Source organism: Plodia interpunctella, chromosome 8 (genome assembly GCF_027563975.2).
Source record: "Plodia interpunctella isolate USDA-ARS_2022_Savannah chromosome 8, ilPloInte3.2, whole genome shotgun sequence".
In the NCBI taxonomy this organism is placed as follows: Eukaryota; Metazoa; Arthropoda; class Insecta; order Lepidoptera; family Pyralidae; genus Plodia; species Plodia interpunctella.
The window spans coordinates 4,627,498-4,641,582 of NC_071301.1; the positions used below are offsets into that span (position 1 = coordinate 4,627,498).

Genomic DNA, 14,085 nt, shown 5'->3' on the forward strand with positions numbered 1-14,085 from the left:
AATTGAAAATTCCCTGCTATTGCCTCTATATAGAATCATACATGTAAAGGGTCGTACTTGTGGGCTGTAAAATCATATAAGTATTATAATTCCAGCTGAGATCTTCCAAACAAACTTACATCATATATACGTTTACAGCGCATTTAATTTACTGAAAGCAAAATATTTCGTAAGAATTTTTTTCTCATGTTTAATTCATAGGATGAACGAACATATTTGAAAGGCATTCCGTGTCCTGACAGACGGGATTTTCTATAATAATCGCTTTAATATGAAGGAATATATTTAACATTCTGGCCAGTGATGCATTTCCTTTTAATTTATTTTTTAGAAATTAATAATTATAAATATTTATGGAATTCTGATTAAATATTCAATTATATATATATAGCCGCAATCAATTTTAAGCTGAATTTACGCAACGCAGAATTTATGATACTTTAGTATCCTTACTAACATAGTTTCACAATATAAACAAATCTCAAGTTCGATATAAAATGTCGTTTTAGAATAAGGGAAAGGAAGTTGTGACATAAATATACTAGCAAGATTATAGTACTTATAATAAACTTATCAACAGGAGGACGGATAGACCACGCCCATCACTATAACAACCCCTACAGAGCCCTGGACGAGACCTTAGAGTTGGAGACAGCCCTACTTGCAGCTTTAGAGCGAGTCAACCCTACGGAGACGTTGATAGTCGTAACCGCAGACCACGGGCATGTGATGACCTTTGGAGGTCAAGCAACGCCTAGGGGTCACCCCGTGTTAGGTATGTCATTTTAAATAAATTTATGTTTTATAACAAAGTCCTACGACTTAAATGCCCTAACGGAGTCATCTACGATTCAAATATTTTGATCAATCTGACAATAACAAGTAATTGATTCGTATTTCATCTTACAATATTGCAATGTATTTGAAACAAGTTTTTTTTTTTATTACCTAGGTACTTAAAATAACATGACATATTTTTTTACCTAGATAGGTAAACAAAAATCTACAACCTAGAGGCCACCTGGATGTGGGTATGTTGTATCGCTGAAGATGCAAAAATATTGTATGTGTCGTTTATTCATCTTTGACTAGACTCACTTAAAACACATGTTAATATTGAAATATTAGAGCTCAGAAGCTGACTTGGTGGCCTATGTTCAATAAATTGCGTAATTTAACCGCAGATTCCGATGCCATAACCTTATCTAATGGCAACAGCTGGGATTAACGGTTAGCCAGAGACTGGGACGTCTCACTTATAGAAGCAAATCACTGAGAAATAGTACCTGTGCTGAATATAATTGTTAAAGCAGTTAACATGGATTTAATCCTCAAGAATATTTATTATAAACTTGCGGTCCGTTCTAAAAATAATAAATAATACACGGAAATCTTCCTCGGGTATTACACAATTTATTCGTGAAAATCGCATGAAATTCTGTGTATTAGTTTTTAAGTTTATCGCGAGCAGACAGACAGATGCCAGAGGAATTTCTTTATAATATGTAAGGATAATATTTTTATATAATTATCATTGAAATCTCTCTTTCTCTCGCTTTGAGAAACTATTCTATGAAAAAGTCTTGACTCGTTAAAAAACTTCACAGACTCATTATCAAAGAAGCAAGAAAAATGTCTCAACAAAGTCGCCGTTCATGAAATATTAAAACTTAAAAAAGTGGGTCAACATTTTAAGAGCAAATTTGAATTTAAGGTGCGGACACAGTGGCTTCGGATATTGACGGGTTGAGATACACGACCTTGCTTTATGGCACTGGGCCAGGCCACTCGGAGCCGAGAGCACTACCTCTCAATTCTACAGCGTCGGCTGCTGACGCGGTGCATGCGTCCGCTGTGCCACGGCAATGGGCGACGCATGGAGCGGAGGACGTGCCGATTTACGCTTTAGGTAAGTTACCTTTGTAATGGATGCATTTTGACAGCTTTATGGAAATGATGCAGATTTGTTATGCTGCGCGCTGTATATTTTATTTATAGAGCCTATGCTCTCTGATGGAAAGATACAGCGCTATATATACTAGTGTATTTATTTTTGCCAGAAATTAATAACATTTGGTTGTTTAAAATAAAATATTAATATATTTATGTAACCATTTCAATAATATGCAACAATATACAAGTTTCATGGATATTAAGCTGATACAACATTGTTACAGTATGTTATACAAAATGAAAACCCTAAAACAAACCCTTCTGTAATAAACAAAAGTAAGCATATTGCATGCATAAATAAATAGCAATGCAATTTAAGCATGAATGAAACAATTTATCGGAATTGTGATACAACATAACATTTGTTTCAGGTCCAATGGCAACAATTTTATTCACAGGAGTTGTAGAACAAAGTTATATCCCTCATGCTATAGCCTACGCTGCCTGCTTTGCTCATCATTCTCGCCGATGTCAAGATAAGAGCAACTTCACGCAACCACCTGTAAGCATAATAAGCTATTTAAAATTCATAAGAGATGTTTAAGTAAATGCATAATGTATTCTAAATAAGTACAGAACAAAGTGCTCCACGGAAGTTGTAGAACTTTCTTTTGCATAATTGTTATCGATTATCGTAGTACCTACTCCCAAGTATTTTGGGTATCCATGCAATGGGGATCATTGAAACCTCTACTTAGATATTGCTTGATGATTGTTATTCAAAATAGTAATTTATCATAATATTTGTGATAATAAAATAAAAGAGAATTGAGAGAGATTTTTTAAATCAAATTCGATTATGAAATAGATGTTGACTACCATAGTTTATGTATACATTAATGTTTTTTATCGTAGATAAAATTACCGAAATGTGTTTCGCCTGAAGTAAGCAGCATATCAGCGGCAGATGAAACAAGAAGTGACGGTTCCTCCGGGCGCCGCATCGTTGTTGCTTCCAGCGTAATGTCGGACGAGAGGGCGCAGCGCTCATCCGCTCCGCTAGTCGCTCAGCTTATCGCCAACTGCTACCTTATCCGTCTTAACGTACTACCAATTTTATTATCATCGATCCGATTCCTGATTTAATGATGCACATTTTGGTCACTTTATGGATTTATAAATATCAAATTGTTAACGAATTCGCACACATGATGCAATCATGTCTAAAGTTGTAATTTTTGTACAGGGAATGACTGTAGATAAAACACATAACAAAATAGTTTTGTAAATAGCAAGTGTGTAAATAAATACTTCATTAAACTATGTTTTTGTCTACCTATTCATTTTTTTAATTCCTATGGTCTTCAAATTTCTTCAAGCGTCCAGCCGTATCTAAAAATATTCACATATATTTATACATAATCAAATGATTTATTCAGAAACTAGACCTTCACAAAACTACAAACTACTGATAAAATTAATTTGTAGTCACTACTGAATTATTTTTTGCTTACTACGTACTTATTATAATAATAGTATATTATAAATAGTTTAGACACCTTATGAAAGGAAGAGGTCCAGGGAGACCGAGGAAGAGTTATGCAAGTCAACTGAAAGAGAAGGCAGGCGTTGTGTCATATCGAGACCTTAAAAGCAAAGCCGAGGATAGAAAGGCGTGGCGTATACTCCACCGACAAGAGCATAGCTCTTATTAAGAAGAAGTAGTAATAATCTAATTATTAAATATTTATTATATACATACTATATAAACAATTGTTATAATAAGTACGAAATGAAAATCTAATGTTATTTACCATCCTACAAACCATATAGAAGACCCATGATGGAAATATGTTCATAAACAATCAATTTGGCAAAGTTAAATATTCAAATTGATGAAATTTATTGAGCTTCAGATCAATAACCCTCTGAAGGGAATTGTCCTCCTTTTAAGGCTTTACTCCGAAAACTTGAATCATTGCTTCTGATTAAATTATCTTCGAAGATATTTGAAATGGTGTAGATTACAAAAGATAAACCTAAGCAAATCATTATTAATGCTAATATTTCGAATATAAATTGATAAGAGACCTTAATTCGTTTTGTTGATCTTTGCACCCCGTATGTAAATTTTGTTAGAATAGAGTTAGTTTAATCTTCTACAAAATTTAAGACTTGAAGCAAGGAAGAGACACTGAAAACTGGAATTTATCGCTCTGCGATAGGAGCTACCACCTGATCACGATACAATACAATACTCTTTATTGCACTAAAACAGATGAAATATAATTATATCACAAAGACAAAGATTATTTATTTGCATTTTGCACATGAGTACTATTATTTACAAAGTGGTGTTAAAAAACTTAATCCTACATGTCACACAATATATATAACAAGGCAAAAAGGAGAACTTATCGCTAAAGCGATCTCTTCCAGTCAACCTGAGGATGGGAGGAAATGAAAATGATGAGAGGCAAAGCAGTAAATATAATATACTAAAAACATACACAAAGTTCATATAACTAACATACATAAACACGCAAAGAAGAAGTTTATTTGCTTTAACAGTTGTTGCGTGTTATTAATAAAGTTTGAGCAGTATCACAACCATAATCATGGCGCAACTGATAGTCGGCACCAACGAATGAAAACTTTTCATTATTTATCTAAGTAAATGCACAATTTAGTAATAATGATATGCTGGGATAACATAGTCACTGTGTGACAAAACCCCTTGAAATCAATGAGGAAAAACTAGTATTTACAATACATATTATAAGTATCAAAATAAATCTAAAACCTAAACCTAAAACCTTGTTAATCTTTTTATACCTTTTTATGGGTAGTTATGTATGAATTACACTGTCACATGAAAATAAGAGTCGTAACGTGGCTCAGACTAAGGTATGAATTGGTCTCGATGGAGCAATTTAAAAGCTACCTCATAATGGTTATGATCATATGGAATTGCTTTTCATCTTCAGGTCTCTAGAACGTACATTCCATTTATTGGAATAATTTTTAAATGAAAGAAAAATATTGCAAAAAAAACATGAGTATATACAAATGGTGTTAAAAGGCTAAGCTTACACATCTTTTACCGACTATGTTGATGTACTCATGTGTTGATTTTTGAGTAAGCAGGAGGAAGAGGTTCAAATAAAATACAAACAGCTGACTTTAAACATATTTTATGACTTTTATTTACTCCGTGAGTATTATACCTAGTTACCTAAATCAGAATTGACTTTTTTATTATTCATTTAAGAACATTGTTCAAACCCGTAGACTGAGTTACTGAGTTTAATCCATATCTCATTCCAAACTTTTGACAGGTTGACTGTAGCTTTTTCGCGACGCATACATTTTCCTAAGAACGAAAACACAGCAGCATATGTCAGTATAAACAATACAAAGGAAACATTTAAGTGTACTCCAAACAAATTAAATTTTGGATTCAGTCTTTGTCGTCAGTTGTGAATATTTACATAAAATAATAAGATGGCATCAACATCATTTTAGATTAAAGATTCAAATCACTGTGTATGTAAAAATTGTGTAAGTACACATTAGAGTTTGAAACTACGTCACGGTAATATCCCTAATAGACCGTTGATATTAAGACAGTATAGATAGATTAAGGTAGTATAGATCGTATTGAGTATAGAAAGAAATCTTCTATCTTTCACTGGATCTCTGGCTTTCTCAATCTGGTTACATGTGAATTTTAACACAATAATGTTAAATATCATGTTTTTTTATTGTTAATAATAGCATAATCGCATTTAGTTTGTTGAAACCTGAAATAAGTTTCTTATTTTGAAACAAAAATAATTTAACAATTACTTGTTTCTATTTATTTTTGTTTATATATTTCAAAATTAATACGTACCCGTATAAATATTAATTTTGAAATGAAACTGAAATTAACGAATTTCTTTATCTACATATTTATTTAAGCCAAAAATTATTTATATTATAATCATGACTATATATTTTACTACATATATAAAAAAATTGTGAAGAACTAAATATGTCTCTAAAGTCACGTATGTTGTGATCTACAAATAATTAGTTAACCATTAAAACTGTTAACTGTACTTCAACTTCATAGTCGTCTTCCTCATGGCTGAGGGTCGTGGTCATTACGTGGGATGACACACAAGCACCATATTTTGTGTTGTGTGTAAGTTAATAAGCAACCAATGTACAAGTTTCCTCACGATGTTTTTCTTCTCCGGACTCAAGTGGTACAGTAGTTTTCATTGACGGTGGTCAAGTACTAGATTTCATAGACCACCGTCTATGAAAACTACTATATATAAGTCAGATTGGTATACAAACTAATGTGGCACAAGTAGGATTCGAACCTGGGACATTTCGATCCACAGCTTAACCATTACACCACCAACTACAAATTACCTGAATAATATAAAAATATCATAATGTTAAATCGGTTTAAATCCATCCGGCCGTCCAATAAAGTCCCATAATACTTTGTTTATATAATTAACCTTACTTCCGGCAATAAATGATAACCGCAAATTTGCAGTTATGCAATACAGTTAATTTGACAATACCACATAATGGGTATTATGATAGTTATATCAAACTTAATATATACCCATATATATATACATATAGAAAAATAAATATTCCCTTAAGCGCTTTATACAACAGCCACGGCAGGATATGGAGAGGTCTCGTTTTAATATTCCACACTGAAGATATTATATTTCTTAACTAACCTAAAATATTTTTTAAAATAAAAGATTGCAACGAATTGAGAAGTTCTTATTAAAGATGGTTAAGAAAAAAATCTAGGCAACAGAAATAAAGAGCCAGTAACTTTCTTTAAAATAGTTTTACCCGTATCGCTTATCCTTAGAAATAATCTAACATAGGTATATACTAAAAACCGGTACGATCCGTTAAATTATTTTTCCTGTGACGTCGCTGACGTGATGATGTGTAGCGAGAGGCCTTTTTAGGCCTCTTCGTTTATAAAAAGGTTGTATCTCTTTATAAAGGTGCCAGTTTACTTGACGAAGATTTATGACTTAGAAACTATGACCCGCGAAGGGAAGTCTGCAAAGGACGTAAGTGATTAACTTTCTAAAAAATGTTGTCAGGGGTCTTTTTTTGCAGTGTAGTGGCCTGATTAGATAAAATTAGGTGCCGTCTATAGTACATCACGCCACACAAATTCAATTTAACTGTATAGACATACGGTGGACTGTACGTTAATCTCAACATATTATGTAAGAACTGAATATTAAAATATCGTTATAATAAATTGTTTTGAAATAACAGAGCTTCAGATTAAAGTATAACTTTATTCGATAATTATTAAATTAATGGTAAATGTGAAAAATTATTTCGCATTGCCGACTTACTATATATTCATAATTCTTAAAGCCTTTTCAATTCAAAACGTTATCAGTATAAAATATAGCCAATATTAATTACTCTAGCTCTTTTGTTCCGAATTCGAGCAGATTCCGTGTGCTAATTCTTTTAAATCCAGTTCATTGGCTCTGAATAGGGGCAGTTCTTTAAACGTACCAATACACAAAAGTAAATGGATTTTTCAGTTCAGTTGCAGACTTGTCATCGTGATCAAGTGATACACCGGACAAAGCAGAAAAAAAATCTTTTAAACCTTTTGCGTAAAGTACATGAGAATTAAATTTATCTGGATATGTGTGAATATTATTGTTATTGATGCTTTAAAATCAATTTAAATAAATAAAATATTTCATTTACTAGTATAAGAGTAGCAAATTACAAAAATCTTCGTAACTAAAAATCGATCAAGAAAGCGCCCTGATCCGTGGAAAGTCACAAAAATAAACTTCAACATAAACAGCCAGAATGTGTCACTACAAAAATGTCCCAAACTTTGGGATGTTTCGTACAATATCCAAACGTTCCATTTACACGGTTTATATTCACGAATACGTGGCAATACACGCAGTCATCGTCGGTAAAATAAGAAAGTTACAGATCTCTCTCTTTTTAAAAATAAAACTCATTTAAATATTTGAAAACAGAATTGCACACGCCGAATAATCTTTTTGAAATTTTTATTTAGTAGGTATGTATATTTAAGAAAAAATCTTTGTAAATTCATTTTCATTTTATTACTTATGTATAATGTGACTTAATTATATTTATAACAACACAGTCCTACTGATGCATCTTGCTAGATATTGCAATAGGCATGACATGATGATGATGATTAATTAGGTGATATTTTAGGAACCTATATTTTTTTATTAATCAGTTCCGATTTTGTATTATTGGGCAACTTATTAAACACTCTCATAGAATGTGTAAGGCTGTTAAATAATAGTTTGGGTTTGTGCTTAATTTTTTTATTTTTTAAGTTTCCTGCGTCAATAATGATAAAGTTGGTTCAATATTTAACAGCTAAAGCTACATTTATTTCCAAAGAACCTCCGTTTTGTACCCTCTCATTTCGTGTAGGCGTGCCTTTCTGAGGGAAGTACCGCAGACATGCAGGCCGCGGAAAACGCAGGCACGCGGGGTTTAACCGTCTATATATAATTTATTTTATCGTCGTTTAAAAATATTTTTACTAACATAAAATACGGACAGTTGCACTAGTCAGAAAGTTTTTTGTTTACGGTAAAAGTTTACGGTGGTTGTTTAAAGTATTGTAATACGTTGTACCCATTTGTTTTTATTTAAAAAAATGAATCATAGAGAAATATAAAAACGTGTACCTTGACTAGGTGTACTAGGTAGAAACTACTGAATATATGCAATAAAACAATATCTTTATCAATAATATAATTTTCGTAATAAATGGATGTTCTAATGTTTTACTAAATAAAGACATTTGTACACCATATTTACATAACGTAACAATTTAAATAATTTACTTTATTTGTAAAACAAACAATTTTATGTATCTAAATAAAGGCTTCGTAAAAAAACAAATACCCATTAACATATTCTCAAATATCAAATAATTTGTTTAATATTATATAGGTACGTAAACAAATACAAAGTGATTTTTATTACATATTGAAATTAAGAGCATTAGAGCTCCCGTGCGAGAAAGAGTTTTATTTAAATGTCTCTCATGTTCTCGATTGCTTGCAGGGCTTCAACGCCGCAAAGCTCGGGTTCACCATTAAAAATATGCATTACATTTTGAATATTTAGCTGAGATTTTACAACCAACCGCCTGTCTGAGGTCAATCCTTTTATCTATTTGTTATATTATCTATAATACTAGGACACAAAATAAAAAGTATTCATTATTATTATCACTACATAGTTTAAAACAAAGTCGCTTCGCGCTGTCTTCTGCCCGCCTATGTATGCATAAATCTTTAAAACTACGCAACTGATTTTAATCGTGTTTTTTAATTTTTGATCGTATGTATATAATTTATGGTTTTACTCAAGCGAATCTGGGACAGACCACTAGTATTATATTTTTGTCGTTTAATGTACTACGTAGTTTACACCCTTTTTGGGTCACTTCTTTCTCTTTCCGCTTAAAGGTTGGCCCGTAGAAATGGCTTTTACAATATGCCCGCCTTTGCGCTCTTTTATATTTGAATACCTAGTTAAGCTTAAGTTTCTTCTGTAAAGTGTGCAATAAAGAGTTCATTCATTTATCTATCTTTTACAGAAATTTATCCAGAAGTTTCGATGGTTATATTCCAGTTGGATAAAGTAGTTAAACCATTCCGTTTGAACTAGCCCCATTGCTCAGTAGTGTTCTGTTGCGACGTCGCATCACGTCGCAGCTCCGTTGTTTTCCATAGGTTTTGACACTGACGTACGTCGAAACTCCATACAAATTCCGCGTTGTCTGTCGGCGGACGTCAAAATGACGGAGCGCGACTGAGGCATGGGACAGACGAAAAAGAAGAATCGAATGTTGAATGTACGAGTATTTTCGTAATCCATTTGCAATTAATTATTGCGACTGACAAATGGTAACTATAATTTGGTATTCAATTAAACAAACAGGATCATTTGTCTGGCTATCACTACATTTGGCCTATAGCTACCCATTGAGTACATAGTGCAATATATATCACACATTCGTCTCCGTATACAATGCCCATTGCCGAATAGGTAATATAATACGTCCAGTCGAGTAGCACGTTTGATTAAGCAGAGAGCCGCTGCGTTCATTGCATTTGATGGGAACTCTGTGGCATTGGCTATTAATGCCTATTTACTTTCGATTGAGAAGTCCTATTAATGATTGACAAAAAGTGTTTCCGCCCTGGCGAGTGGTTCTACCGTGGCGTGTGGTTCCGCCCTAGAATAGGACCATTCCATATCCTCCCGTGGATGTAGTACGAGGCAACTAAAGGACACTCAGCCTAGGCAGCTGATATGCAACCATAGTATTCCCAAAGACGAAATTCAGGAAGGCGGCCGGTTGTAAAATCACAGCTGACTCTTAAAATTTTAAGTTTTTTTTTACGCTGACTCTGGGCTTCGCGGCTTCACAACCCCGAACGTTGCCGCAAACATGAAGAGATGAGAGAGAGGTTGACAAAGGCAAAGATTATTTATTTACAAAGACATGAATTTACATTATTTACAATGTGCAAATTTAACTGGAAAACGACAAAGGTGTGTGACAGCAGGTATTCCTTTCGAAATGCCAGTGGTATGTAGATTTTTGAGAAATTACTATATAATATAAAATTTTACATGAAAAAGTGCCTACCTAATTTTTGAATATTTGATTTGATTTCGACTACTTTCATAAATACATACACTACCTGTTGTTAAAAATAATATGAATTAAATTATTTAAGAAATATGTAGAATTATTTCAACAACACGCTTCGCGCGGCTTTCATCTACCAGCAAGGTATAAACCACCCTATACGTTTAATATGCGTAGACTTTCATTGCTTAAATGTCATTAAAATTCCGTGAAATAATTGAAATTAAAAGGAATATACTATGTCGATGAATATTTATAATATGGCTATACCTTTTATGTATTTACCTCTAATGGAAATAAGTATAAGCTCATGAAATTCCATACCTTTCCTACGACAATAAAAATTATATTATACTTATTTATAAAATAATAATGTATGACAAACAAAAAACTTATGAATTTGGTTTAAAAATAGAGTCGAACGATGTAGTTTAATAATTAAGTACATATTCATCATCAACATCATCATCATCAACAGCTATTTAAACGTCCCCACTGCTGGGGTCTTCCTTATGGATTTAAAAGAAGTTTGGGCCATGACCCACTACGCGGGCACATTGCGGATGGCCGGTTCCAACGACTGCAAAACCTACGGCTTACTTGCCTTCCGAAGCACGTAGGAGCTCAAGATAATATGGTCACCCATCCAATGACCGACCATAATTGTTACAGTGTCTTAACCGCTACTATTACAAACCGAGCGCGCTTACCACTGCGCTGTTTCACCTCAGGTACATATTATGCGAAAAAAATATCTTAAACCAATTAAATTATACTTAAGGCTAACACAACAAATAAACGTAAAGTTATTGGTGTGTGTGTAACCAACCGGATAACTTCCTGAAATAATTCCAAATGAGTTTATTCCGACACTAATGACCCAAACCGTAATTATGAAAGATATATTGCACAGCCCTACACCATAATTACAAGAAATGTTTTTTTTATAGCCATGTAAGTCAGCGAATTAATAGGACGGGAAAAGATCACATGTGTATTTCCGAATGGAAAATGATACGATGATAAATCATTTTTTTAAAGTAGCATAGCCTTCGCTTGTTGAATGTTATTGTCTCTTTTTATTTTGTTTATTAGATGGTAGTCCATGAAAATGTATGTAAACATATAATTTTGCAAAAGAAAATCGCGCTCACAGTCCGTGTTTTTAATTACACAAGTATTGTAGTTATTTAAAATATAGGAATGGTGCGTGGGTTTTACCATATTTCCTTTTTTTAATTTCATATTACAGAAATTTTATATAAAATTTAGTTCGGAACTTAAATTATATTCCATGAAAATCATGGAAAACTAAGCTAAAAATACACAGCATTGCAGGTTTAGTTATTATTAATACTGGAATTTTACAATACCTATTACGAGGAAAAATCCAATTATTATTTTTGAGAATAATATTGAGATGAAAAAATATTTGGAATTGTGGGCGTGGTTACGCCCACAATTATGACAATCTTGTAAGCATTTGGCCAATTTCAAATAAAGAAAAATTGGGTTTCCTAAATCATACTAGAGCTACTTCTATGCTATTACTAAATTAAACTTGGAGTGAGAAAGGCATTGGTATTTACTGGTTCATCTCGATAATGATTAATGAATGCGATGGCTCCATTAATCATATTCAACATACCTAATATACGCTTGTTAATACTTCTATTGTACCTGGACATTATCCGGTCTCAGTCATATATTAATACTATAGACATAGAATTAAACTAGACATTAGACTAAAATTTAATTATAACAGCAATAGTAGTCGCTAAGTCTAAGTCGCTAAGTCTTGAGGTCACTACATGGTGATCTGCCACAATAAGAAATGAACTTCGTATTATCTTCAGCAAAGTCGACTACAGAGTCTAGTTTTTTATTTGCAATCTCATATTATGAGAAGAGTGAAAATTGGGCCGCAGCCAATTTCATATCTGGCGGATTTAACGTCAGGCCTCATAACCTTTAAAATATTAATGCTTCACTTATTTCCAATATTGCATATCAAAACTTAATAGAGTATTAATTAACTTTCATTTAAAATGCGGGAATTGTAGGCATTATTTATATATGTTTCTCCTTTTGTTCTTTGAAAAGTATTTATTTTACATTATTTCTTTGCAAATTTAGTTTGTAGAACTTATGATTGATCCGGACTTCCCGATGTCATAGCCCTAAATGAAACCCGAAACACGTGATCGTTCAACTTATATTTGCTGATTTGAAATCCTCGTATTTCACGAGTATATACCTACGTTTCATCTCATCTCATTTCAAATATGCAATAGATAAAAAGTCCATTATTCTATAATGCCACTTGTTTCACAACAAAATCACGTAAGTTTCCAATAACACGGCTAAAACAAAAGGCCCTTGACGTTAGCACATCCTTAAGAGGGTTGTATCGAAACCACCCTCCAACACGTTTCCACCGAGTCAGCGTCGAGCCTTGACTCCCCCACTCCCCCACTCCCCCGCGAGACAGTGTCCTTTTTACACTGAAAGCCGACAAAGGAATTACTGACCATTACATACTTTAACTAGCGTGCCACCCCGGCTTCGCTCGGGTTTAACTTTGATAAAAAAGTAACCTATGTCACTCCAAAAGGCTTCGTCTATCACTGTGCCAAATTTCATCAAAATCGGCCCAGTAGTTTTCAGTTTATTCATAATATAGCAATAGTGGAGGTCAAGTCACTTTCGCAATTGTCGGTCATTGGTGTCCATTGGTTTTGCCAAAATATAAATCCTACCTGTGTTTTTAAAGTAAATTAATATTTTTACAAGGATAGATATTGAGTATTATTTTGATCAACGATTAAGTAAATATATGTTTAAAACGCCCCCAATATTGTAATGGATATTTATGATGAAATATTTTAAACATACTTTTACTGCAATATTGCAGCTATTAGCCAACTCATATGGTTTCCGAAACGCGCGCATTTTTGGTATAATTAAGCGCTGGTGTGATGATTTCATTAGTTAAAAAAATTAAAGTATACTTACGCCAAAATATGTTTTGCCATTATCGCACGTTACAATATTTCACATTGACAGAACGAGACAAAACATACTTTAGTAATGGACGATTTATACCAATAAACATAGTTTAAAGTATACTTTAACTTTTTATGACCAACAGGGTATGTATTTAAACTTATTACGAGTACAAGGTTTTTTTATAAGAAATTAAAGCATCTGTTCCATCTATTTAGAATATTGTTCATGTAACTGGTATATTTATTCCAAGTAGTTTACACCTTAGACTTTGAACATCAAACCTTTACTTTCCGTAAATCATAATTATAAATCCATTGTACTATTACTCTTGTATTTTCAATATATCAAAATGTTTAAATTTAATGCTAATAGAACTATTTAAAAAAGAGAGTACACAAATTTGCTTTTCAGATTGTGAACAGATTTCAGACACAGATACATGTGACATG

The 14,085-nt window shown here is 32.8% G+C and overlaps 1 protein-coding gene across 9 annotated transcripts in view; it reads left to right on the forward strand.

Moving 5' to 3' along the window:
- LOC128671840 (alkaline phosphatase-like) overlaps window positions 1-3,058 on the forward strand; it is a 104,990-nt gene extending 101,932 nt beyond the window's left edge. For all 9 annotated transcript variants that reach the window (XM_053748640.2, XM_053748634.2, XM_053748636.2 and 6 more), the window contains 4 exons: window positions 581-775; window positions 1,715-1,909; window positions 2,325-2,455; window positions 2,809-3,058. In XM_053748640.2, coding sequence (XP_053604615.1) covers window positions 581-775; window positions 1,715-1,909; window positions 2,325-2,455; window positions 2,809-3,039 — 752 coding nt within the window. In that variant the 3' untranslated portion in view covers window positions 3,040-3,058. The remainder of the gene's footprint in view (window positions 1-580; window positions 776-1,714; window positions 1,910-2,324; window positions 2,456-2,808) is intronic.
- The last annotated feature ends 11,027 nt before the right edge of the window (window positions 3,059-14,085 follow it).